This window comes from Labeo rohita, unplaced genomic scaffold (assembly GCF_022985175.1).
Source record: "Labeo rohita strain BAU-BD-2019 unplaced genomic scaffold, IGBB_LRoh.1.0 scaffold_702, whole genome shotgun sequence".
Classification (NCBI taxonomy): domain Eukaryota; kingdom Metazoa; phylum Chordata; class Actinopteri; order Cypriniformes; family Cyprinidae; genus Labeo; species Labeo rohita.
Window position 1 is genome coordinate 17,887 of NW_026129637.1, and position 24,607 is coordinate 42,493.

At 39.0% G+C, this 24,607-nt stretch overlaps 1 protein-coding gene across 1 annotated transcript; it reads left to right on the forward strand.

Moving 5' to 3' along the window:
• Positions 1-13,103: 13,103 nt before the first annotated feature.
• Positions 13,104-20,430, forward strand: LOC127161645 (NLR family CARD domain-containing protein 3). The gene is made up of 7 exons (XM_051104369.1): positions 13,104-13,314; positions 15,058-15,144; positions 15,260-15,373; positions 15,676-15,774; positions 15,967-17,766; positions 18,308-18,478; positions 20,224-20,430. Exons 1-7 carry the CDS (start codon positions 13,220-13,222, stop codon positions 20,396-20,398), a joined length of 2,541 nt encoding a protein of 846 aa, XP_050960326.1. The 5' UTR covers positions 13,104-13,219; the 3' UTR covers positions 20,399-20,430.
• The last annotated feature ends 4,177 nt before the right edge of the window (positions 20,431-24,607 follow it).

Below are 24,607 nucleotides of genomic sequence, written 5' to 3' on the forward strand. Positions count from 1 at the left end.
AACGATCCCAAATGTGATTGTAAACGATCCCAGCCAAGGAAGAAGGGTCTTATGTAGCGCAACGATCAGTTTTTTTTCATAAAAAAAAATATACAATTTAAATACTTTTTAATCTCAAACGCTCATCCTGCCTTTTTCTCCCTGAACTCTATGTATTCTGACTCAAGACAGTTAGGGTATGTTGAAAAACTCATTTTCTCCCTCAACTTCAAAAATCATTTCAATATCATCGCGATTGTTTGAAGCTGCATTTAAACTGCATTTTGGAAGTTCAAACTCGGGGCACCATATCAGTCCATTATATGGAGAAAAATCCTGAAATATTTTCCTCAAAAAAACATAATTTCTTTACGACTGAAGAAAGAAAGACATGAACATCTAGGATTACAAAGGGGTGAGTACATCTGTAAATTTTTGTTCTGGAAGTGGACTTCTCCTTTAAAAATAGCTTGCCATTTCACTAGATGCTTTTTTCTTCTAAAATTCTTCTAATGTTTATGGGTAGCTTAATGTAGAACATTGTCATGAATTTATAAAAGACAAATTCATTGTGTTATACAGATAGTATTAAAAAGGTTTAGGTTTAGGTTGACAGAAAGACTTGTCCGATGTGATCTAGAGATGACAGACTACCTTTATAGAAACTTTAAAGTCATTACCCATTAACAAAAAAAAAAAAAAAAACTCACACAAACACTGCTAGTTTATTGTCATGAATCTGGTCGGTGACCTTCGGTCCGCTCACCACCAGATGACGCTCTCGCCCTGTCACATCACACAGACTGTTGCACTGCACCCCGGACTACTTCTCCCATCACCCATTGCGCTGATTGCGCCAACACCTGTGGCCAGTCAGAAGCGCTATTTAAGCCCTGGACTTTTCCCCTGTGACTCACCGTAGTATTGTGGAGAACTGTGTTCGTTGCGTTTAGCGCTCTCCTAGTGCTAGCAGCTTTACATAGTCGTCCCCTAGTTTCCTAGTTCCTGAGTTTCCTAGTTCCCGAGTTTCCTAGTTCCTGAGTTTCCTAGTTCCCGAGTTTCCTAGTTCCCGAGTTCCCTTAGTTTAGCTTTCTCACCTGGTCATCTCGTTTCGTCTGTCTCGCTGCCTGCCTCTTGGACTACTCGCTCGTTGTACGGATGACCCCTCTGCCTCGCTGTATGGATTATGTTTCGCCGCTGATCGACCCTCACCTGCTTCACGGACTATTCTTGTGTCTCGCCCCCACATACCTGTTTGTTACTGTTTGACTCTGCCTGTTCGACCATGTCTTTGTCTCGCCCTATGAATAAAGCTTTGCGTTTGGATCCGCTCGCCCTCGTCTCCCTCCCCACGTTACAGAATACTCAGTCCAAAAAGGATCCAGCAGCTTTTCAGGCGAACTCTGCACAGGTATGGACATCACAAGAACATCATTCAGACTGAAACAAGGCCCGCGGTCACTCGAGCAACACGTTTGCAAGTTTTTGGCTGTAGCAAACCATTCCAACCTCCCGGACTGTATTCTAGTTGAGATTTTTTGTGACGGCGTGAACCAGCCTCTGAGTTCGCAACTCCGACGCGAGGGTCCGCGTTCCTCACTTGCTCACCGTTTGGACTTTGCTTTATTGGCTGTGGGCTCATCGTTTACCGACATCGCGGTAACACCGGCTGTGTAACCCGCCCGTGAAATGGCATTCACGTAATGGCGGTTACAACGAAGCCCGTTCTCAAGATGGCAGCTGCGCCGGAGCGCATTCATGCTATGGCAGTGACAGCGGAGCCCGGTCATAAGATGGCGGCGAAAACAAAGCTCCGTCGTGTCACTGCTGCCATAACAGAGTCAAGTCAAGTTAAAGCTGTTGTTCCTGTGTCAAGTCAAGTTACAGCTGTTGTTCCCAAGTCCAGTCAAGTTTCCGAGTCAAGTCAAGTTGCAGCCGTGTTTCCCGAGTCCAGTCAAGTTACAGCTGTCGTTCCTGAGCCAAGTCAAGTCAGAGCTGTCGTTCCTGAACCAACTCAAGTCACTGCTGATCTCCATGAGTCAAGTCAAGTCACAGTCGTTCTTCATGAGCCAGGTCAGGTCACTACTGATCCCCACGAGCCAAGTCAAGTCACTGTTGATCTTTACGAGCCAGGTCAAGTCACTGCTGATTGTCACGAGCCGAGTCAAGTCACAGTCGATCTTCACGAGCCAAGTCAAGTCACTTATAGAATATTTCATTTCCTGGTGACTGTCCACTTGATTAGACTTGATTACAGATGCATTTAACATATATTTTCTCACTTATGCAATTAATTATTATTGCCTGTATTGCCTTTTTGCTGTAAACATAAGAGAAAAAAAATTATTTCCAGACGAACACTTACTGGACTGAAGCAGCTTGACTTTACTTGGTTCCCCACAAATCATTTGTTAGAAAAATCAGTGAGTCTCAAACCTGATCTTCAGGATCTTCTGAGGAACGTTTGTTTCCAGAAGTTTTACTTTCACAGTTCCTCAGTAAAGGAATGATCTTCCCAAGCCTTCAAAACATCTCACATCTTTTGAGGAACGTTTATTTGTTCATCTCTCAATCTTCATTGGACTGCACTGCATTATATGTTTGGATCATTTTTTAATCCAGTCACGACTGGAAACGTTTAAATATCTGGTTTGTTATGCATATACAAATAATGAAATAGATGACATTGATAATAAATGTAGAGATCGTGTAAGTTATTGTGTTTCTTTACTAGATGCTTTTTAAGAACTTTTTTCACTTTTTTACATTTATAGTTAGCTTAATGAAAAAAATTGTCATGAATTCGTTGTACTCCCATTTGTAAAAGACAAATTCATTGTTTTATACAGAGGGCAGAAAATAGGTTTAATGCAAAATAAACTATAGCAAATGGCACAATATTTGTATGCACTGATTTGATTATGTGGTGAGGAGCCGCACCTTCACTTCTGTGGGGACCTACAGTGGTTCTTTGGGGGGTTTTGAGGTGCTTTATAGCACCACTGCCATACAAAAGCCCCTGTGTAGTTCTTTAAATGTTCTCTGACTCTCTTAGTCTCTTAGTTTAGATGGGGAAATTATTAAAAAACAGTATTAAAATACAGTATTGCCTGAAGATAACATGGTTCTCAACCGTTCTTGCCCCAAGGCCCCCAACAAGGAAATATTCCAGGGCTCCTACACAAGACTTTTTGACCTCAGAGAAACATAAAAGTAATTCAAAACAGCTTTTGACATTCCCATTAAAGCATTAAACTATTATAGCAAACATATGAGAGTGGAGTAACATCTCAAAAATCTACGGTGACCAGGAGGGGACATGTTCAGTTCACTTAATTTTGTTGTGGCCACGAGATATTAATTTGTGGGTATGTCATATTAACTCGTGAGAACAACATATTATGTCATGGCCATAGGATCATTTTGCTGAGGTAAGGACATCCTTAAGTCGTGGTCACGTTGAGCTATGTTGAGAGAACGACATCTATTTCTTGTGGCCACAACTTCTTATGTTACGGGAACCACTTTTTTTTTTTTTTTTTTATCATGAATAACATGTAATATTTAATATTTTATCCATTTATCCAATATTTTAATTGTATCCATCCATTTTTTCCTGTAATATTTGTATATTATTATTATTATTATTATTAGCCTATTATTACTGGTTATATTTTATATATTAGTTTTTTTCCCTTCATTTGATCTCTTTACTTAACGTTATCAATGTAAATGATGGCCTACTGTAAATGCTCGACATGTCATTAATGCTTTGATTATGCTATATGACTGGAATTTTTACTGGAATGCCATTTAAAGGATGAATTTAACATGTATTTCATTTTATTTTGGCTAATGAATAGATTATAATTATAAATATTGTATAGTGTTTCATTGTGGAATGAATCATTCATGTAGTTTCATTTTTAAATGAAAACACATTAATTTACTGTCACACATTGGCATAAATACAATCATAAAGTCAAAACTTTATTGTCATAATTGTCAGGCATTTACAAAATATATCCCTAGCCAGTTATTAAATTATAATAATAATAATATATAACAACTGCCTAGGGCTATATTTTTACATCTATTGTGTATCACTTTACCTAATTCATGTTCTGTATATGTTAATATTTGCTACCATATATTTAGCAAATACTGTAAATGCCTGACAATTATGCCAATAAAGTTTAGATTTTATGATTGTATTTATGCCTGCGTGTGACGATAAATGAGCGTGTTTTTATTTACAAATGAAACTATGTGAATGATTCACTCTTCTATGAAACACTATAGGCTGCGTCCGAAAGCTCAAAAATTCCTCCTTCAGAGGCAGCATTCCAAGGCAGGAAGGCATCAAGGCACATCTGAATACAAATTCGGTTTCACTTCCTGACTCCAGAGGTACCTTCTTCTGATCGAATTCTGAAGGCAGCATAGATGTATCCATCGCTGCCTTTGATATCACACAATTCTGTGCGTTTTATTCTGTGACGGTTGAGTTAAAAAAAAATAAAGATGGCATCTGAAAGTTGCATTTGGTGGTTAGTTTGTGTGTAAATGTATGTGTCTGACTATTTTTTTTTCTCTCTTTTTTTCTTTTGATGATATCTCCAGTGAGAAATCCGTATTATAGTAATTAAATATTTGTTTCATTATCATCAAAACTCGTTCTTTTTTTTTTTTTTTTTTGTAGATCATTAAAGCATTACACTGCCTCAGAAGCCTGTCTGAAAACAGTTTCATGAGGTGCTTTCATGCAAAAACGCTGCTGGTAAAGTCATTGACTGATAAGGCGCAAGTCAGCTGTCTAGGCTTTCAGACGCAGCCTATAGTGTTTATATAGTCTATTAATTAGCTGAAATAAAATAAAATCTGTTAAATTCAATGGCATTCCAGTAAAATTCCCAGTCATATAGCATAATCAAAGCTTTATTGGCATGTCGAGGATTTACAGTAGGCTATTATTTACAAAACTATTCACAATGTTAAGTAAAGAGTTTGAAATGAAAGGGAAAAAATGAATATAAAAATATAACCAATAATTATAGGCCAATAATAATAACAACAATAATAAAAATATTACCGAAAAAAGACAATCAGTTAATGGACTTACAAGACTGTGGGATGGATAAAAATGTTTTCTTGTTTTCTTTTCATGCTAAACCTCATCAGAATATGGTTGTCAGTCCTGTATTCGAATCCTTAATTGACCTGCATTTCATCCCGATGGGGCCTGACTCATTTAAGCCCCTAGAGCTTTTATATTTCAGGGCCAGTGTTCACAAAACGTTTTATCTTACCACTAATAGTTCTCCTAAATAGGCGTACAAGTTTTTAGCTACAAGTTCTCTCTTAAAACCTATTCACAAAGCTGCAGAGACGAACTTTTACTAAGGCATAGAGAGAAAGTCTTAAGCAAAGAGTAAGGGCGGGGTTGACCTCGTTGCTATGGATGATGTCAGCATGCTTATTAACTATGCACACAGTGATTGGCTGATTGGGGAGGGGTCTCTGTCAGAGATTTATTCATAGAAATATTGTAGAGCACAATATTATGTTGCCATATTCAAATAAAGGTTTATAAATAAAAATGTTGCCACGTTCAAATATTTTTTAAATGCAGGCTAAGTGTCACCAATTAAACAAGTATATGTTCAGCTGATTGTCAGACTCTTACATGTGTGTTTATTGTAAACAATTATCGGATATGCACATAAACAGCCTTTTAATCAACAGAGTAGAATAATCATGGCTGATAGTAAGACATGCATGCAAACATGAAAGAAAACCAAACTGGAAGCAAAAACAGCTGTTACTTCTTGCCCAGCAAAAAAACAAGGATATAATCAAGTAAAATTTGAAGTTGGGATAACCTCCAAAACCAAAAAAGATGCATAGGGAAACGTATGTGTGCAAATAAATGCAGCATGTTAATAAAATGTTATGTTCCGAGAAAGATTGCTGGCAACAGCCATTGTAACTCTGCTGAAAAAAAAAACACAATAGAAACAATTTGTAATTAGAATTTTTGATGGGTTTTTTTTTTTGTTTTTGTTGTTTTTGTTTTTGTTTTTTTCAGCAGGGAGGATAGTTTGTGATTTGGTCTTGTGATTTATTAGTTCTCTTCACTACTCCTAACATTTCACAGATTTAGGAGCTAGTTTTAGCACTGAAACGCTTTGTGAAATACTCTTAGAGCAAAAATTTAGGAGTCCTAAATTTAGGATTGATATGCCCATTATTTTTTAGATTTTCTTTTAAAGTTATGAGCTACCTTTAGGCTAAAGTTTGCCATAAATCAGAGATGAGTTCACTTCTCCACACACACATACTCATTCTTCCAGCAAACGCTAAGCTTGCAAAGCATTATGGGCAACATATTCTTAAAGGGACAGTTCACCCAAAAATGAAAATTCTGTCATTAATTACTCACCCTCATTTTGTTCCAAACCCATGAGACCTTTGTTCATCTTCCGAACGCAAATTAAGATATTTTTGATGAAATCCAAGAGCTTTCTGGCTCTGCATGGACAACAATACAACTGAAATGTTCCTAGAAGCAAAAACGTAGTAAGAACATCAATAAAATAATCAGTATGACATCAGGAGTTGAACTGTAATTTTACGAAGCTTCGAGAGAACTTTTTGCACACAGAGAATCAAAAATAATTTATTTAACAATTCTTCTTCTTCAAATGACGTCTTCCGAGAATTATGGAGAGCACCACAACACGTGTGTGCTTTCCTCTACTCGTAAACAAGGCACAACACATGCGTGTTCTACAACAGCAGCACCACACTTTGTGGTTATTATTGAAAAACAAATTAATTGAACCTTATATTAAACATTTATGACAAATAATACTCTAAATTAAGTCACAAAATCCTCCCCAATAAACAACTGCTCTTCAACTTAAATCTCTAATGCATAAAGCAACTGAACGGGTCTTCTTAACACAGTCCCTGTTGATGTGCAAACAGCACAGGATTGAACTTTGCCATCTCTGCCTGGAAACCAATTTTTTTTTTTCTAATTTTCAGGTTTGTCTTGGCATGTTGACATCTCTTATGAGAACAATGTCACCTGTTTTCAACTCAGCAAATTTGTGCAGATTTCAGGTCTAACAGATGGTCTTTTCTCCAGCAATTCCACAGGTTGATCATGAGCCGTTTTCTGTATCTCTTCCTCCTTGTCATCTCCTCTTTACTCACAGTGGTGTGATCAGAGTCTGCTGGGAATGGTTTTGGTGGCAGTGAAGTTAGTCGTTCACCAATCAGGAAGTGTACAGGCGTCAGTGGCTGTGACTCGCTGAGGTCTTGTTTTCCTCGTTTGCAAATTTTGGAATTGTCTGAAGCCCTCTTCTAGAAACAGATCACTTAATGTTAATGTTACGTCTCTGAGCCAGATGTAACAATATACACAAATGGCCAAAAATATATTGGAAGAAAATGTATTTACATAAATATATTTTAAAACTTATTTTAGCAGATAAACCCTTTTTTTTTTTTTTTTTTTTATATATATATATATATTTCAGTAATTAACCATTCCAAGCATATTGTATATGCATGTGTGCATGTATTAGTTTTATTTTTATTTTGTTTAAATTATTTATTTTTAGCATTTTATTCTATAAATACTAAACATTTTGAATTGAATTAGATTACACCTGTATGTCTTGTTCAATTTTTTTTTAATAAAAAAAGAGATGAGTAATATAATATAATATAATATAATATTGATTGATTGATTGATTAATTAAAAATTTTGCAAACATTGAGAAACATATGTCAGAACATATGTTGCAAACATATGTCTTTGCCGATATTTTTTCAAATTGAAAGAAATTAGCAATTATATTTTGCCTAAAGAAAATAAGGACTTGTTTAGGACAATTAAGTGTTTTTTTTTTTTTTTTTTTTTTTTTTTTTTTTTTGTAATAAATAATTGATTTAATTGCACAGTATTTCTAGAATTGTAAGGTAGTATTTGTTGTACTTCCTTTAAGTTGTGCTTATTTGCATTTCAAAATATCATTGTATTACATCACTGAGAATCTAATGAAAATAATGGGAATAACTGAATAAATAAGTGAACAGCAATGACAACGTAGAGGTAAATGTTTTTAATTGTCATTCAAATAATTGTATAATTAAATATATATATACAATTGTGTTAAAAGATAAGTTGGAGGACTCAAATGCAGTTCAGGCAAAAGAGGAAGTTTATTCAAAACTTCAGAACATAAAGCAGCATAAGGTGAAAAACAAAAAGGCCAGGTGAATAAAGTCAAGTGGCAATCCACTGAGACAGAGAGCTGCGAGGAACGATCGGAAAGAGCACGCTCTAGCACTTGCCTCGCCTGAGGATCCTGGACACAGCACAGAAGTGTTAGTAAAGCAAAAAAAAAAAAAAAAAAAAAACAACACCAAAAGACATACCCACGCCGAAAGAAGACAAAGACAGCAAATAAATAGGCAGAGGAAATGAGTAACAGGTGTGGGCTGATTGAGCGCGCAGCGCCGCAAGTAGCGCTGATTGCTCCACCCTGTAAGGGTAAGAACCGACAGGATGAAAACAAAACCCAGGTGCAACTGACAGTGACAGCACACAGGTAAAAGGAAATAAGAGAAGACAAAATCATGACACAATTGTATATATATATATATATATGAATGATCCTAATTTAAATGCAAAATAATAATTTCATTCATTTTGGGAGAATATGACATCTGCATGTTGTTGTTGTTGGTTTTGTTTTGTGAGATTGGCTAACAAGGTTTTTTTTTTAATGAATGAATAATTGATTCCTGGATCTCCATGGCAGAAATGTAAGTAGGAGTGTAATGCGGACTCATAGGAAGCGTGTAAGATCCAAGTGCGAGCTTTTATTATACAGATCGTAGTCAAACAGGCAGGGTCAATATCCAAACAAACAGTAATATCCTGGGCAAGGCAAGAGCATAAATCCAATAAACAGTCCAAAACCAGAGAGAGCAATCCGAAAAGTAACAAATAAACAAGGAAAGGAACGATAGCAAAAACTAGACAGAACTATGGAAAAACAAAAGCAAAACTATGATAATAAAACAAAACCGTTGCAATGACAAAAACAGGGCAATGAAAACAGGGATAAACGCTTGGTAGAGTCCGCAAGAGCAAAACAATACTTTGCGCTTCCTGTTTGGTGTAGGCCTCCTTTTATGGCCACCAAACGGGAAGCAACCAACAAAGCAGCAGAGGGAGCAGCAACAGTCAGTCAGTGGGTGAGGGCTCCCTCTGCTGGCGTGGCGTTACAGAATGCCCCCCCCCCCCACCCCCACCCCAGGAGCGACCCCTGGCGCTCAAACAACAACAACAACAACAACAACAACAGTCCAGGAGGGTGGGGGAACAGAGGTAAAACAGGGGGTGGGACGGAGGGCCAGGTCCATGTAGAGGAGGTGGGCCTGGATCGTGGAGCAGGGACAGACAGTGAAGCACTGGAGGACCTGGACCGTGGATCAGTGGCAGACAGTGGAACCCTGGGGGACCTGGACTGTGGAGCTGTGGCAGACAGTGAAACCTTGGAGGACCAGGGCCGTGGAGCTGTGACGGATAGTGGAACCCTGGAGGGCCTGGGCCGTGGAGCTGTGGCAGACAGTGGAACCTTGGAGGACCTGGACCGTGGAGCTGTGGCAGACAGTGGAACACTGGAGGTCCTGGGCCGTGGAGCAATGGCAGAGTAGGAAGCCATGGTGGAGTAGGCAGAGCAGGTAGAGCAGGGAGCCATGGCGAGGCAGGCAGAGCAGGCAGAACCGGGAGCCATTGCGGACGTGGCAGTGAGTTTATTAATGGGCGCCACCTCCTTAGGAGGTTCTACAGCGTATGCTGACACCTCAGGAGGCATAGGCGCGAATTCATGGACAAACGAGTCCTCAGGAGCAGACTTGTGGTCAGATGAGGCCTCTGGAGCAGATTCGTGGACAGACAAGGCCTCTGGAGCAGACTCGTGGACAGACAAGGCCTCTGGAGCAGACTCGTGGACAGACGAAGCCTCTGGAGCAGATTCGTGGACAGATGAGGCCTCTAGAGCACAGTGTGCAGCCCACACATTGAAAATGGCGACAGCCATTACAGGCAGCACAGTAGATAGTGGGATGTCTGTTGACCTTGAGGGTGTGGATGCTATGGACTTGTGGCTTGGGAGTGTGGGCTCTGCGTGGCTTGAGAATGTGGGCTCTGCATGGCTTGGGAGCGTGGGCTCTGCGGTTTCAGCTGATACGTGAGGTTCTGGTAAGACAGCCGTTTCTTGACTTGATTCATGGAGGTCTGCCGTGACTTGACTTGACTCAGGGAGGTCTGCCGTAACTTGACTTGACTCAGGGAGGCCTGCCATGACTTGACTTGACTCAGGGAGGCCTGCCGTGACTTGACTTGACTCAGGGAGGCCTGCCGTGACTTGACTTGGCTCATGAAGGGCAACTGTGGCTTGACTTGGCTCATGAAGATCTGCTGTAACTTGGCTTGGCTCATGAGGATCAGTAGTGACTTTGATTGACTCAGGAACCACGGCTGTGACTTGGCTTGACTCAGGAAACACGGCTGTGACTTTGCTTGACTTGAGGGCTACAGCTATAGCTTTACTTGACACAGGAACAATAGCTGTAACTTGATTGGACTTCGGAAGAGCAGCTCTGACCTGACTTGACACAGGAAACACAGCTTGAACTTGACTTGACACTGGAACAACAGCTGCAGCTTGACTTGACACTGGAACAGCAGCCGCGACCTGACTGGACTCGGAAACTTGACTTGACTCAGGAAACGCAGCTGTAACTTGACTGGACTGAGGAAACGCAGCTGCAACTTGACTTGACTTGGAAACTTGACTTGACTCAGGGGACGCAGCTGCAACTTGACTTGACTTGGAAACTTGACTTGACTTGGGAGACACAGCTGCAACTTGACTTGACTCAGGAACAACATGGCTTGACTCGTGGGGCACAGCTGTGACTTGGCTTGACTCGTGGGGCACAGCTGTGACCTGGCTGGATTCGTGGGGCACAGCTATGACCTGGCTTGACTCGTGGGGCACAGCTGTATCTTGGAGAATAATAGCTGTATCTTGGCTTGACTCATGGAGAACAACAGCTGTATCTTGGCTTGATTCATGGAGAACAACAGCTGTATCTTGGCTTGATTCATGGAGAACAACAGCTGTATCTTGGCTTGACTCATGGAGAACAGCTGTATCTTGGCTTGATTCATGGAGAACAACAGCTGTGTCTTGGCTTGACTCATGGAGAACAGCTGTATCTTGGCTTGGCTCATGGAGAACAACAGCTGTATCTTGGCTTGACTCGTGGAAAACAGCTGTAGCTTGGCTTGACTCATGGAGAACAACAGCTGTATCTTGGCTTGATTCATGGAGAACAACAGCTGTGTCTTGGCTTGACTCATGGAGAACAGCTGTATCTTGGCTTGGCTCATGGAGAACAGCTGTATCTTGACTTGGCTCATGGAGAACAGCTGTATCTTGACTTGGCTCATGGAGAACAGCTGTATCTTGACTTGACACAGAAAGTGTAGCCCTGACTTGACTTGACACCAGAGGATTAGGCATCACTTGGTTTGATTTGGGTGTGGCAGAGATGATGTGATGAGATGCGAATGAGATGATTTTGGTTTGATGAGGCTCAGGCGTGGCAGCCATCTTGGCCAGGGACTCAGACGGGGCAGCCATCTTGTGAACAGGCTTGGCGATGGCGGCCATCTTGTGAACAGGCTTGGGGATGGCGGCCATCTTGTGAACAGGCTTGGGGATGGCGGCCATCTTGTGAACAGGCTTGGGGATGGCGGCCATCTTGTGGACTGGCTCTAGGATGGCGGCCATCTTGTGAGCTGGTTGTGGGAGGGCGGCCATGACAGGTGCAGGCTCTGGACGGGCGGCCATCTTGTGAGCAGGCCCTGGAGCAGCAGGCATGGCGTGAGCAGGCCCTGGAGCGGCAGGCATGGCAAGAACAGACTTTGGCTTGGTGGACATAACTTGAGCAGGCTTTGGCTTGGCAGGCATGACGTGAGAAGGCTCTCGCATGATAGTGACAATACCGGACGTGACATAGGAGCATTTAGGTGTGGCTGGTACGGGAGGATGGTAGGCTTGATCATCGGCAATCCCTACAGTAAATGCCGATCCAGCCAACAACAGAGCATAGTCAGCATAACGGATTAATGACCAGGGTGGTGATGTCTTGGCAGTTTAACTGAGATGTCCTTGTCCAAACCAAAAAAGAAAATGTCTTTAAGAAAGCTGTCTTGAAAATCCACCAAGTGACAGAGCTCACAAAAGTCCATAACATATTGTTCAATTGGCCGGTTACCTTGGCGGAGTCGAACGAGGCATGATTCTGGGTCCATGGTGTGATCTGTGTAGAAGCCGCTGGATCTTTGGTAGGCGAAGTATTCTGTAATGCGGACTCGTAGGAAGCGTGTAAGGTCCAAGTGCGAGCTTTTATTATACAGATCGTAGTCAAAAAGGCAGGGTCAATATCCAAACAAACAGTAATATCCTGGGCAAGGCAAGAGCATAAATCCAATAAACAGTCCAAAACCAGAGAGAGCAATCCGAAAAGTAACAAATAAACAAGGAAAGGAACGATAGCAAAAACTAGACAGAACTATGGAAAAACAAAAGCAAAACTATGATAATAAAACAAAACCGTGGCAATGACAAAAACAGGGCAATGAAAACAGGGATAAACGCTTGGTAGAGTCCGCAAGAGCAAAACAATACTTCGCGCTTCCTGTTTGGTGTAGGCCTCCTTTTATGGCCACCAAACAGGAAGCAACCAACGAAGCAGCAGAGGGAGCAGCAACAGTCAGTCAGTGGGTGAGGGCTCCCTCTGCTGGCGTGGCGTTACAAGGAGTAAGTAAAATTTGTGTTCGACCTTTGCACTCAAATCAGTGAAAACCAGTTCTAGTTTGGTGTCTGTTTTGATATGCATGGTTATACATGAAAGCATGTGGAGAATGCATGTGACGTCACTGGCAGAGGAAGCACAGGTGACTCAACGCTACAGGTGACTTTTGCTTTCATATGTGTGTTCTTTCAAATGAAGTGGATTTGTTGCTGTTTTCTGTTGTCTGTGGTTATTTTTTAGCGTTTGTGTTCACATAAGACTAACATTGTGTGTTTGAGTGAACGCCACCGTCGTTCTGCTGTTTCTCCGACTCTCAGGATCCGTTCAGATGAATGATTTGTTTGTCATTTCCACCTGTCTGTTCAGCTTCATCATGGATGACACACAAACACACAGAGATGAAGATTTTTCTCCAGGATGCAGGTACTTTGCATACATAATCTATTAACCTATCTACTAAGTGTATGTCTTAGGAAACAAATATTACAAATTAGTGATTTTTTTGTTTTAATATTGTGTTAATAATGTATATTAATGAATATTAGCCTACTATATCAAATTTGATGCACAAATTTCTAGGACCTATAAATTATTAATATGATCAAAACTTTGCTGATCAACCTATTGTATGTAATCTACTTCATGCACTCTGATTAACAGTGATTACTGATTAACAGTTCATGCATTTTTGCTTTAATGTAAATGTATATTTATGTGTATTTATATTGTTACTAATAATTCAAAATGAACATGTACTGAGCTGAACCAGCTTGAGTTTTCTTGATTATGCATTTATGTATTTATTTTTGCATATATGAGCCATAAAATGGCTGATGTATGAAATACAATACTAGACAAAAACACATGAAAACTATATATACTTTGTAAATTTTTATACATGAGTTTGTATATATGTTTTTGTTGAGTAGATTTTTTCATAGATGCCATAGGTGTAATATACGGGTGGGACATGTCCCCACCACTTTTTTCCAGGGTCGATATTGTCCCCACCACTTTTTTGAACATCTCGCGGCAGGGATGTACTAATGCTGATAAAACGTTCGTTTCTGTTAAATAAGATGCAATCTGGCGCTGGAATCAGCTGTTTCTGAAATCATGTTGAACGTTCGTTGCCAAAATATTAGTGACGGAACGTTCTCAATTCACCTTGTGCTCGGTGTTTACAGGTTGTTACTATAACTATACTATACTATAATAATTACTGTATATTTATGTATTTATTCACTGACATGAATTATCTTGGAGCTAATAGTACATATTGTTATAGTACATGTAAGAATAAAACTTACATGTACTTACACACACACTCCAGTCCAAACCAGTTTTTTTAAAACAAAGTTATGCCACTGATAGATACAGATACATATGTATACGTGTGTGTATATACACATGCCTAAAAAATAATCCAGGTATTGTTGAGATGCAAGTAAATTTAGTATTTACTGTTGCAAACTCAGTTCCTGGAAAGCTACATCCCTGCAGAGTTCAGCTCCAACTCTATTTAAATGCACCTGATCCAGCTAAACAGGTCTTTCAGGGTTATTTGAAAACTACATGGTATGTGTGTTGGAGAAGGGTTGAAACTAAACTTTGCAGGGCTTTTGATAGCCTTGGTCTAATGTTGCCTTCACGTGCTATCGGAAATTTCCTATATCCCACTTATGAGTCCTGTTTACGAGCTTGTCGTATTCAAGTGCTTTAATGTCCTAATTGGAAATTTCCTAATTTCCAATTAGGAAACTGGTGTTTACAATAATTCCAATAGAATGTGCATGCAGCATTAAGTCTATAGAAAACATATTCTATATCTTGATTTATACTTCTAAAAGGGTGACATTCATTTAAAACAGTAAGGCCATAGGGTCTCATGAAGTCTTATTTTTAGTCTTGTTTTTAATTTTTCCTTTATTAAAATGAATGTCATCATTAAATCTGTTCAGCAGGAGAGATCAGAGTTAGAGCTGTGTTTGTGTGTCATATTTATATTGGTATTTATATTAGGTATTCTTGTTAGTTATTATGGCAGAAAGTCTTTGAATGAACAAGTTTATGGTTTCTGTATCAATATAGTAAAGACAAAAGGCTAATATTTTTTTAATCAAAAGTTAATATTAATACAGTAATTAAAGGGATTCTTTGTTATAGTTCAGTTCATCAGAAAAGATCAGAACCAGAGCTCAGCTGTGTGTTTATGAAGAGTGACGAGTCTATAGGTCATCCACAACATTTCAGGTACAAGATTTTATTAACAGACAGAATTGAAATGTTTGTTATGGTGTTTTATCGTGTGATTATTTCATTATTTCATCTGATTTTTTAACATTTGCTCACACACTCTCTGTTATAGTTCAGTTCATCAGAAGAAATCAGAACCAGAGCCCAGCTGTGTGTCTATGAGGAGTGATGAATCTTTGAATCGTCCAATTGATTTTAAGAGTGATGACACAAGGTTTAACCTCAAGTATTAAATTGTTTTGTAAAAGATATAATTATAGTAAGATATTTTAAATGAAACATAATTTTAATGTCATAATTAATAAATAAACATAAGTAGAAGTCTGGATAGAAAATGCAGTAAATCTAATGACAATGAGCAGATATAGATTACAGAGTAGAATTAATGATTTATTTCTATTTATTTAAATGGAATTTATTTTTTACAGTTGTGGCCTTAAGCAGGTGCATTTTTAATAAAGTCACAACTGTTATTAAGGTAATGAGAAAAATATCACCAATGTCAGAGTGTTTGATTCTTGATTCAAGGTCAATCCTGCCACCCAGATCAGTTGAAACAAAACCCATCTGTAAGAAATATGACCAGTCTATGAATCAACCACAAGACAGCACGTATCCTGGTGTAAGGTAAACTGTGGGATTTTGTTTTTTAATGCAATGCATCATCACACATTACTCAGATACATCATTAATAACTGACGCATTTCACAAACCCTATGATATATTCAATGTCTTATAACACAGAATACAAAAAAGACATTTTGTTCTGTACATTTACCTTTGTTACCCATGTAATAATATGGTATTTTAATTTTCCAGGCATGAGGTCCTCAACACGTTTAGATCAAATCTGAAGAAGAAGTTTGAGCGTCTGTATGAGAGAACAGCGACGCAGGAAAACGCAACACTCCTGAATGAGATCTACACAGAGCTCTACATCACAGAGAGTGAGAGTGGAGAGATCAGTAATGAGCATGAGGTGAGACAGATTGAGACACAATCCAGGAGAGCAGCAACAGAGGACACAGCCATCAAATGCAATGACATCTTTACACCTTTACCTGGACAAGACAAAGCCATCAGAACTGTGCTGACAAAGGGAGTCGCTGGCATTGGAAAAACAGTTTCTGTGCAGAAGTTCATCCTGGACTGGGCTGAAGGGAAAGAGAATCAGGACGTCCAGCTCATATTTCCACTTCCTTTCAGAGAAATCAATCTGATGAAGGACAAAACACTCAGTCTTTCAGATCTTCTTCATGTGTTTTTCCCTGAAACTAAAGAAATGGAAATATCCAGTGATGAATATAAAGTGTTGTTCATCTTTGATGGTCTAGATGAGTGTCGTCTGTCTCTGGACTTTAAGAGTATAGTGAAACTGTGTAATATATCTGAATCAGCCTCAGTGGACGTGCTGCTGATGAACCTCATTGTGGGGAATCTGCTTCCCTCTGCTCTCATCTGGATCACCTCCAGACCAGCAGCAGCTGATCTCGTCCCCTCTGAGTGTGTCGTCCATCGAGTGACAGAGGTACGAGGCTTCAATGAGCCACAGAAGGAGGAATACTTCAGGAAGAGAATCAGTGATCAGAGTCTGGCCGACAGGATCATCTCACACCTGAAGTCATCGAGGAGCCTCTACATCATGTGCCACATCCCAGTGTTCTGCTGGATCTCAGCCGCTGTTCTAGAGAAGATGTTGAGTCGAGCAGAGAGTGGAGAGATTCCCAAGACTCTCACTCAAATGTACACACACTTCCTGATCCTTCAGACCAACATCAAACATGAGAAGGACTATGAGAAGAAGGTGACAGATGAAGACATGATCTTCAAACTGGGGAAAGTGGCTTTTCAGCAGCTTGTGAAAGGCAACCTGATCTTCTATGAGGAAGACCTGAGAGAGTGTGGCATTGATGTGACAGAAGCATCAGTGTACTCAGGATTGTGCACTCAGATCTTCAGAGAGGAGTTTGGCTTGTGTCAGGGGAAAGTCTTCTGCTTTGTTCATCTGAGCATTCAGGAACATCTAGCAGCTCTATATGTGCACCTCTCCTGGACAAACCACAACAGAAATGTTTTTGACCAAAGTTTTTTCTCTGAAGTGAAGGACTGGTTTCAACTCAATTCATCAGAACATGTTTCATTATCTGATCTGCATCAGAGAGCTGTGGATGAGGCTTTGCAGAGGAAAAATGGACATCTGGATCTTTTCCTGCGGTTCCTTCTGGGTTTGTCAGTGGAGTCTCATCAGATTCTCCTACAACGAATAATGACGCTGAAAAGAAGCAGATCTGACAGCAATGAGATAATAATTGAGTACATCAAGTTGAAGATCAGGACCATTGACTCTCCAGAGAAATCCATTAATCTGTTCCACTGTCTGAATGAACTGGGTGATCGTTCACTAGTGGAGGAAATACAACAGTATCTGACATCTGGAACAATAAAAGAAACCAAACTCTCTTCATCTCAGTGGTCAGCTGTAGTTTTTGTGTTGTTGACATCAGAAGAGGAACTGAATGAGTTTCGTCTTGATACGTTTGTTAAAGAAAAGAATAATCCTGAAAATATGAAAGTTCTTCAGAAGTTGCTGCCCGTGATTAAAGAATCCAGATCAGTTCAGTAAGTATCAATGAGAACAATCACTTCACTGGTATAAATGACCAAGCAGAAATCGAGAGCAACCAAACAAGTGGAGAAGCAGCTCATATATATAACAGCTCAAATCTCCTAAAATCTGATGTATCAGTTAATGGAGCAAAAGAGCAACATACTTGAACACACACTTTTGAAGACAACAATTGAAATATACAAGATTGTTATTAATTATAATTATTTGTTATTTATATTTTTTTAAGTTTTAATATTTTTCAGAAGGTATTTGGAATGACAAGAGCTAAACTCAAACTTATAATTAAACACATGAACCTTCTGCCAGTTCACAGCATGTGGCTTATTTTTTAACATGTTAATACAGTCTTATTATTTTTGTGTATGTATATTTGCACATGAAACTTGGGTAATTTGACATTAAGAAATGCATGTGCACTTTTTTTCGTCGTGGTATGTATTAAATTAATTCTAGTGGAATGATTTTATTTATTTATTTATTTTAAAAGCTGTTAGATAGTGTTTCACATGTATGATTTTCATCTCTCTACAGGTTGAGTTATTGTGGTGTCACAGATGAAGGTTGTGCTGCTCTGGCTTCAGCTCTGAGATCAAACCTCTCACACCTGAGACAACTGAATCTGTCCGGGAATAAACTAGGAGATTCAGTGAAGCTGCTTTCTGATATACTACAGAATCCTCACTGTAAACTGGAAATACTGTGGTAAGATCCAAAAAATCCATTCATAAAAACAATATATTTATATATAAACATATGCTACAGAATTAAAAGACATGTCTTTTAAATGTACAGTGCGTTTGTTAATAAGGCAACAACATATGAGGGATAGAATGAAACAAATACAGTGTGGCACAAAGTACTTACAGTATGTGTATCCGGTGCACAGAATGATCCACTTGAAGCAGCAGGGAGTCACAGCACACAGTGCTTCACTTTAAAAAAGTTCAAAGCACAAAGGGAAGAGATATTGATGTGCAGTGTATTATATCTGTGCAACAGTTTTTTTTTTTTAACATTTAAATTTCAGTTACTGTGCATCTAAAAAGCAATTTATAGTCTTTTCTACTCCAGTGCTTTGTTCTAACAGACACCTGGTTGCAAGTAACATGATTTAGAAACAAAAATAAACTCCAGTGAGATCATTTTAGAGAGTCATTTCATGCAAAGACTATAGGCTTTTTTTTTTTTACAAAATCAAGTATAATAATGGGAATACTGAATGATCTTGGAGAGAGTTTCATCGTTTAGACTGAAGTAACTGAACGCGACCAGGGTTTGAATGCTGAATGATGACAGACAGCCACAGCAGAGAAAAGAACTTGAATTCAATGACTGAAATATTCATTTGTACCTCACATTAAGCTATCATATGACTTCAGAACGTTTGGAATATAGCGCTCAAAAACTTTATTGTGCTTTATAATGTTTTTGTGCAGCTTAAGAGTAACACAGAATAGTATATGCAGTCCCCGGTAAAGTTGTAAAAGAGATCAAGTTTCTTGGTATCATCTTTGGCAGCAAACTGTCTTTTATTCTTTACATTAAATTAAAAAAAAAAAAAAATGTTTTAAAACCATGAATGTTTTAAAGTGTTTATCTCAAACTAAATGGGAGTAGACAGTTCAACTCTTCTGCTTAAAGCTGGACTATGGAGGTGTTATTTATGGATCAGCCAGGAAATCAAATCACATACTTCAATCAATGTAAAATTTCTATATCTCTGTGTGTGGAACTGATAATCACTGATTCACATTCAACAAAATACAGAATAATTCATTATGTAATTCAAATAATTATATATATAATTCAATAATTCAAATATATGTATATTAATAATCTATGACAAAAATATATTATAAACTAGGTTAGTAGATAATTCAGCAGCAAAAGTTATTCTATACATATTCACAGACTTGAATATGTTTGCATATGAGAAAGAACAGGCAATTTTGCCATTACAAATGCCATCCATGTATTCCATATTCTTGAATCAAAGTCACATAAACATTTTTAAAACATTATCACAAAAATACCTTTTGCACACTTTTAAAACAAAGTTCACAACTAATTCATAATCTAAAACTACATTTAGATTACTTCTTACATGAAAACAGCAACCAAACTATGTTTTTGAGACTGTCTTTGGTAGACTGCAGTTTTAAGGAGAAAATACTCAACAATAGTGTTGACTGATGAATTTGTCTCATGGTTTTTGTCTCTTAAGCATATTTAAAACACTAGATAGACCTGTAAACAATGTTAAAAACTTAAAAGATTTTCACCACAGGGGTCTTTAAATACTGCATGTTAAATTTAGATGCTTTATGATCGTATTTTGTGTTCTGTGGCATTTTAGACCTCAGTCCAGTGATCCCTCAAACATACTGATTTGTGCAATACATTTGTACTTTATCTTTATCTTTAGAGTGTGTCATTGTTCTCTATAGGTTGAGTGATTGTGGTGTCACAGATGAAGGTTGTGCTGCTCTGGCTTCAGCTCTGAGATCAAACCCCTCACACCTGAGAGAACTGAATCTGTCTGGGAATAAACTAGGAGATTCAGTGAAGCTGCTTTCTGATGTACTACAGAATCCTCACTGTAAACTGGAGAAACTGGAGTAAGATCCTCCGTAAAACATCCTTTACTGTCAATTATAAGAATAAAATCAGCAATGTTCAGTAAACACACTAAATTTCAGCAGAAATGACTCTGATTAAGTTCATTTAATTCATTTCCATTACATCACATGACCTGCTGCTCCTGGAGCTTTGCTTATGATAGTTTGATCAATAATGAACTTTCAGATCATGAAAATAATCTGATAATTAATCAATTCAGTGTTCAGCATTATCACTGATATAAAGAAACAACAAACAGTATTTTTGTTTTATTTCTATATTTATTTGTTGCTCTATCATCATTTTCATTTTCCTCTAATATTGGAGGGCCACCGTCCTGCAGAGTTTAGCTCCAACCCCATTTAAACACACCTGAACCACACAGCTGGATCATGACACAGACCGATTTAAAGACCCCCACGATTGTGTTCCGGCAAAAATGATATTTCACCTGGGTCCCCCTCTGCTCTAGTGTCCTGTACACCCGTGTGTTAATCCAGCCTTGCTGAACCAGCTAATCAGTGTCTTCAGGATCACTTGAAAGTTAGAGGCAGGTGTCTTTGGTGGAATATAAACACCAAAGACAATTAAGATGGAGGTAAATAGGTGATGAGCCAGAAGAAAAGTTCACATGACATGATCTCAGTGCATGTGTAGAAAAGAGTTCTGACTTTATACATTAAAACCTTGAGAATCTTTATTGAGTTCAACAGATGAGACCAAACATGACACAATGATCAAGTGTTTGATCACAAGAGTTAATAAATGAGATGTAATGGGGAACACGTGGCTCCTGTGAAGCAAATGTCCTCCTGTAGGTGTTTATTAGAGGTGTGAGTGACTGTTTCTCCAGACAGATCCGTCCTTATATCACTATGAAACAATATCTCACATTCAGCTCTGTGTGTCTGTTCAGTCCTGAAGCACATGACAGTTTCAAACAGCACCACTGAGCATCAACATGCATAAATCTCATTCTATCAGCAGCAGTTTGTGGCAATGATTGTCATTATATCTCCTCTCCTGCTCTGAGACCAGAGTCAATAACAAACTACAGTCACTTCAACTACAATTCACATTGTTTCACTGTCATTGTTCTCTACAGGTTGAGGGATTGTGGTGTCACAGATGAAACTTGTGCTGCTCTGGCTTCAGCTCTGAGATCAAACCCCTCACACCTGAGAATACTGGATCTGTCTGGGAATAAACTAAGAGATTCTAGTTGGAGTTTACTCTCTGCTCTGAAGAATGATCCACATTATAAACTGGAGAGATTATACGATTGTGAGTGTTTATTTATTTAAAGTGTGTAATTGGAGAATATAAGATAATAATTCAGATCCACTTTAGTTTCTGCACTTTAAACTGTGTTTAATTCTGTGATGTGACTTATTTATGAATATTTTAATCTCTTACAGAGTCTCTAAGTGATAGTAGTTGTTGATCATTTTACTGTTAATAATCTATGATCAGTTGTTTATTCATTTCTCTGTCTGTAATATGAATATACTGTGTTTTTTTTTTTTTCAAATGGATCTGCTGATGTGATGTGACAGCAGTAATGTCTTATATGCGACTGTCTGTGTGTTTTATTGTAGACTCGGTTTTAGATGTCAGTTCATGTTCCCTCAGGATCAGCCAATGGTGAATAAGGAGCCGCTACAGAGACGTCACAGTCACACAATCAACAGGGACTGTGGTGGGGGGCCACAAAAATAAAATAAGGGATATTCATTCTGGGTTTATTTTCCTGACTGACTCCCAGTGCTCATTAACCAATCACTGACCATTAACCAACAAAATTAGAATGTTAAATTTGATTTAAATTTATTTGGAATGGATACGTTTGTGACCCATTAAAATACCCATTAAAAGTGAACCCTTTACAGTTTCTATTAATGTCTTATTCTTATCTGTATGACCAAAAATGTATTTTAAGTAGTTCTAACTTAGAACTCCCATCTCCTATGAGAGCAATATCACCTGTTTTCAACTTCTTTCCAGCAGTTCCACAGGTTGGTCATGAGTTGGTTTCTGTATCTCCACCTCCTTGTCATCTCCTCTTTACTCACAGTGGTATGATCAGAGTCTGCTGGGAATGGTTTTGGTGGCAGGGAAGTTAGTCGTTCACTAACCAGGAAGTGTGCAGTCATCAGTGGCTGCGACTCGCTGAGGTCTTGTTTTCCTAATTTGCAAGTTTTGGAATTGTCTGAATAAAATGACTTTGCACAGCCCTCTTCTAGAACAAATTGCTTAAGTGTTAACAGGTAACTTTCTGTTGACTGATTTGTAACCAGTTCCAGATGCACTTCTCTAGTGACTGCACATGTGAACAGAGCAACATAAACCTTGCATAGCAAGATCATTCTTCACATAGAGTGGCTATGCCAGTCACTTCAAATGTAAGGGTCTCTGATATTCTGTCCCGTGGCAATAGAGCAGTGTCCTGCTGTGTGGGCTTTGCTTTATATCTTCTGCACACAGTACATTTCAGCAGAATACTTTTCAAGGTTCTGCCTCACAAAATCCAGTGACTTCTTATAATTTGTAAAAGAGTGTCTCTCAGACCAGAATGCATGGTACCTTCAAGGTTGTACTGAATCAGCAACTCACAATATCTGCATTTGCTAGGTCGAATCCATGGATGTTTTTCTCTGTGAATGAAGTCTGACTGTTGCAGTCTGCCTCCAACACACAGGAATTCATCAGCATCAACAAAAAAAGTTTTTCAAATCTCTAATTTTTGAATCTTTGTTCAAGGTTTTACTGAACACAGCTGCAAACTTGTGCCACTTTTGTCCAGTACTTCTCAGCCTCAAACATTTCTTCAGCATTTCAACTCACCTCATCTTTTGGAGCTTGAACTTGATACGTGCACAAACCTCTTAATCCAAGCAGTGACCAGCATTACCTTCTTCGGTTTACCTCAGTAATCTAGCACAGGTTCCTTTCCACTTTGGTCACTGCTGCTGCTGTGCTGCACAGTGATCTGCTGAACTTGTTTTAGCTCATTACTCATATCTTCATCACTTTGATCTTCATCACTCTCCTCTGACAGATTAGTGTAGTCAGAAATTAAGGTCCTTTCCACCACAGTTTGCTTTCTTTAAGGTTAGCTACAGTCTGACCTCTAGTAGGGAGATCTGTTGTATTGGCCTTCAGGTTTAAAGTGAGACCACATTGCAGGGTTGGTTAAGGACTGTATTTCAGTCACTCTGTTTGACACAAACTGTCTCTGATCCTGGTTTCTCTGTCTCTGGTCATTCATCATTGTCTTTTATTTCTCCTTATGCTCTGGACAGTTTGTTGTCCATTTGCAAAGGTCCTTGCCAGCTCTGGACATGATCTGTTTGGCATTAGCATTTATGGAGAAGGCATTCTCAACATCACTTGCACTTGAAATGAAGTCGTCCACATAGAATGATTCTTTTTTTTATTTTCATTAGCTCAGGAAGTTGATTCTTCCACCATGTCTTCAATGCCCTGCTCAAGATAATCATTCACAACTTCATTGTATCGGTGACACAGCACTACATCTATCTGCAACCTTCTCTTAAGGCCCTCAAATCATTTCTTTGCAATCCTGTAGTTATCTGGGAGTTGTGGCTTGTCAGGTTCGCCATGGCAGCTCAACTTCATATTGTCCTTCTTTTTACTGAGTTGTCTTTTTTAAACTTATGAAGAGCCTCCTCTTCCTCAGGACTGTCTGTGTGCTTCATGGTGATACTGAGAGACTCTAATTCCCAGAACACTTTCAGATGCTCTGAAACCAGTGTGTCATCAGTAGCTTATGTGTGCATGAAGGCTGCATCAGCAACACTGGTAATTTTGACTGGGCCCTGCACTGACCATCCAAGGAGGCTCTCAATGGCTACAGGACACTATACGCCCAACACTATACGCCAGTAATAGACTGCACCAATCAGCATCGACAACTCTGTATCCCAAGTGCTGTCATCTGGATAATCTGCTTACTGTAAGCCTTTTTTGTTTCAGCTCTGCTTAGATGTGCTCACCTGGAATCTTCATCATTGCTGTGCACACTTAGAGAGTCTTGATTTAAATTTTCTGCCCCTTCTTCCAGATGTTCTGCAGAGGTAGTTTCACTGTGTTGCGCTTTGCTGGAACTGGTGCTGCACAGCCAAAAGTATATGGAGTCACTGTTTCTTGCTTTATTACAGGTAACTTTAAAGCTCTTACTGTGTTCTCACT

Bases quoted from the DNA above. Each gene is read 5' to 3' on its own strand.
- LOC127161645 (XM_051104369.1), top strand. From the start codon at position 13,220: ATGAATGATTTGTTTGTCATTTCCACCTGTCTGTTCAGCTTCATCATG. The intron at 15,374-15,675 runs GTATTAAATTGT...TCTTGATTCAAG, and splicing joins GACACAAGGTTTAACCTCAA to GTCAATCCTGCCACCCAGAT. The intron at 17,767-18,307 runs GTAAGTATCAAT...ATCTCTCTACAG, and splicing joins AAAGAATCCAGATCAGTTCA to GTTGAGTTATTGTGGTGTCA.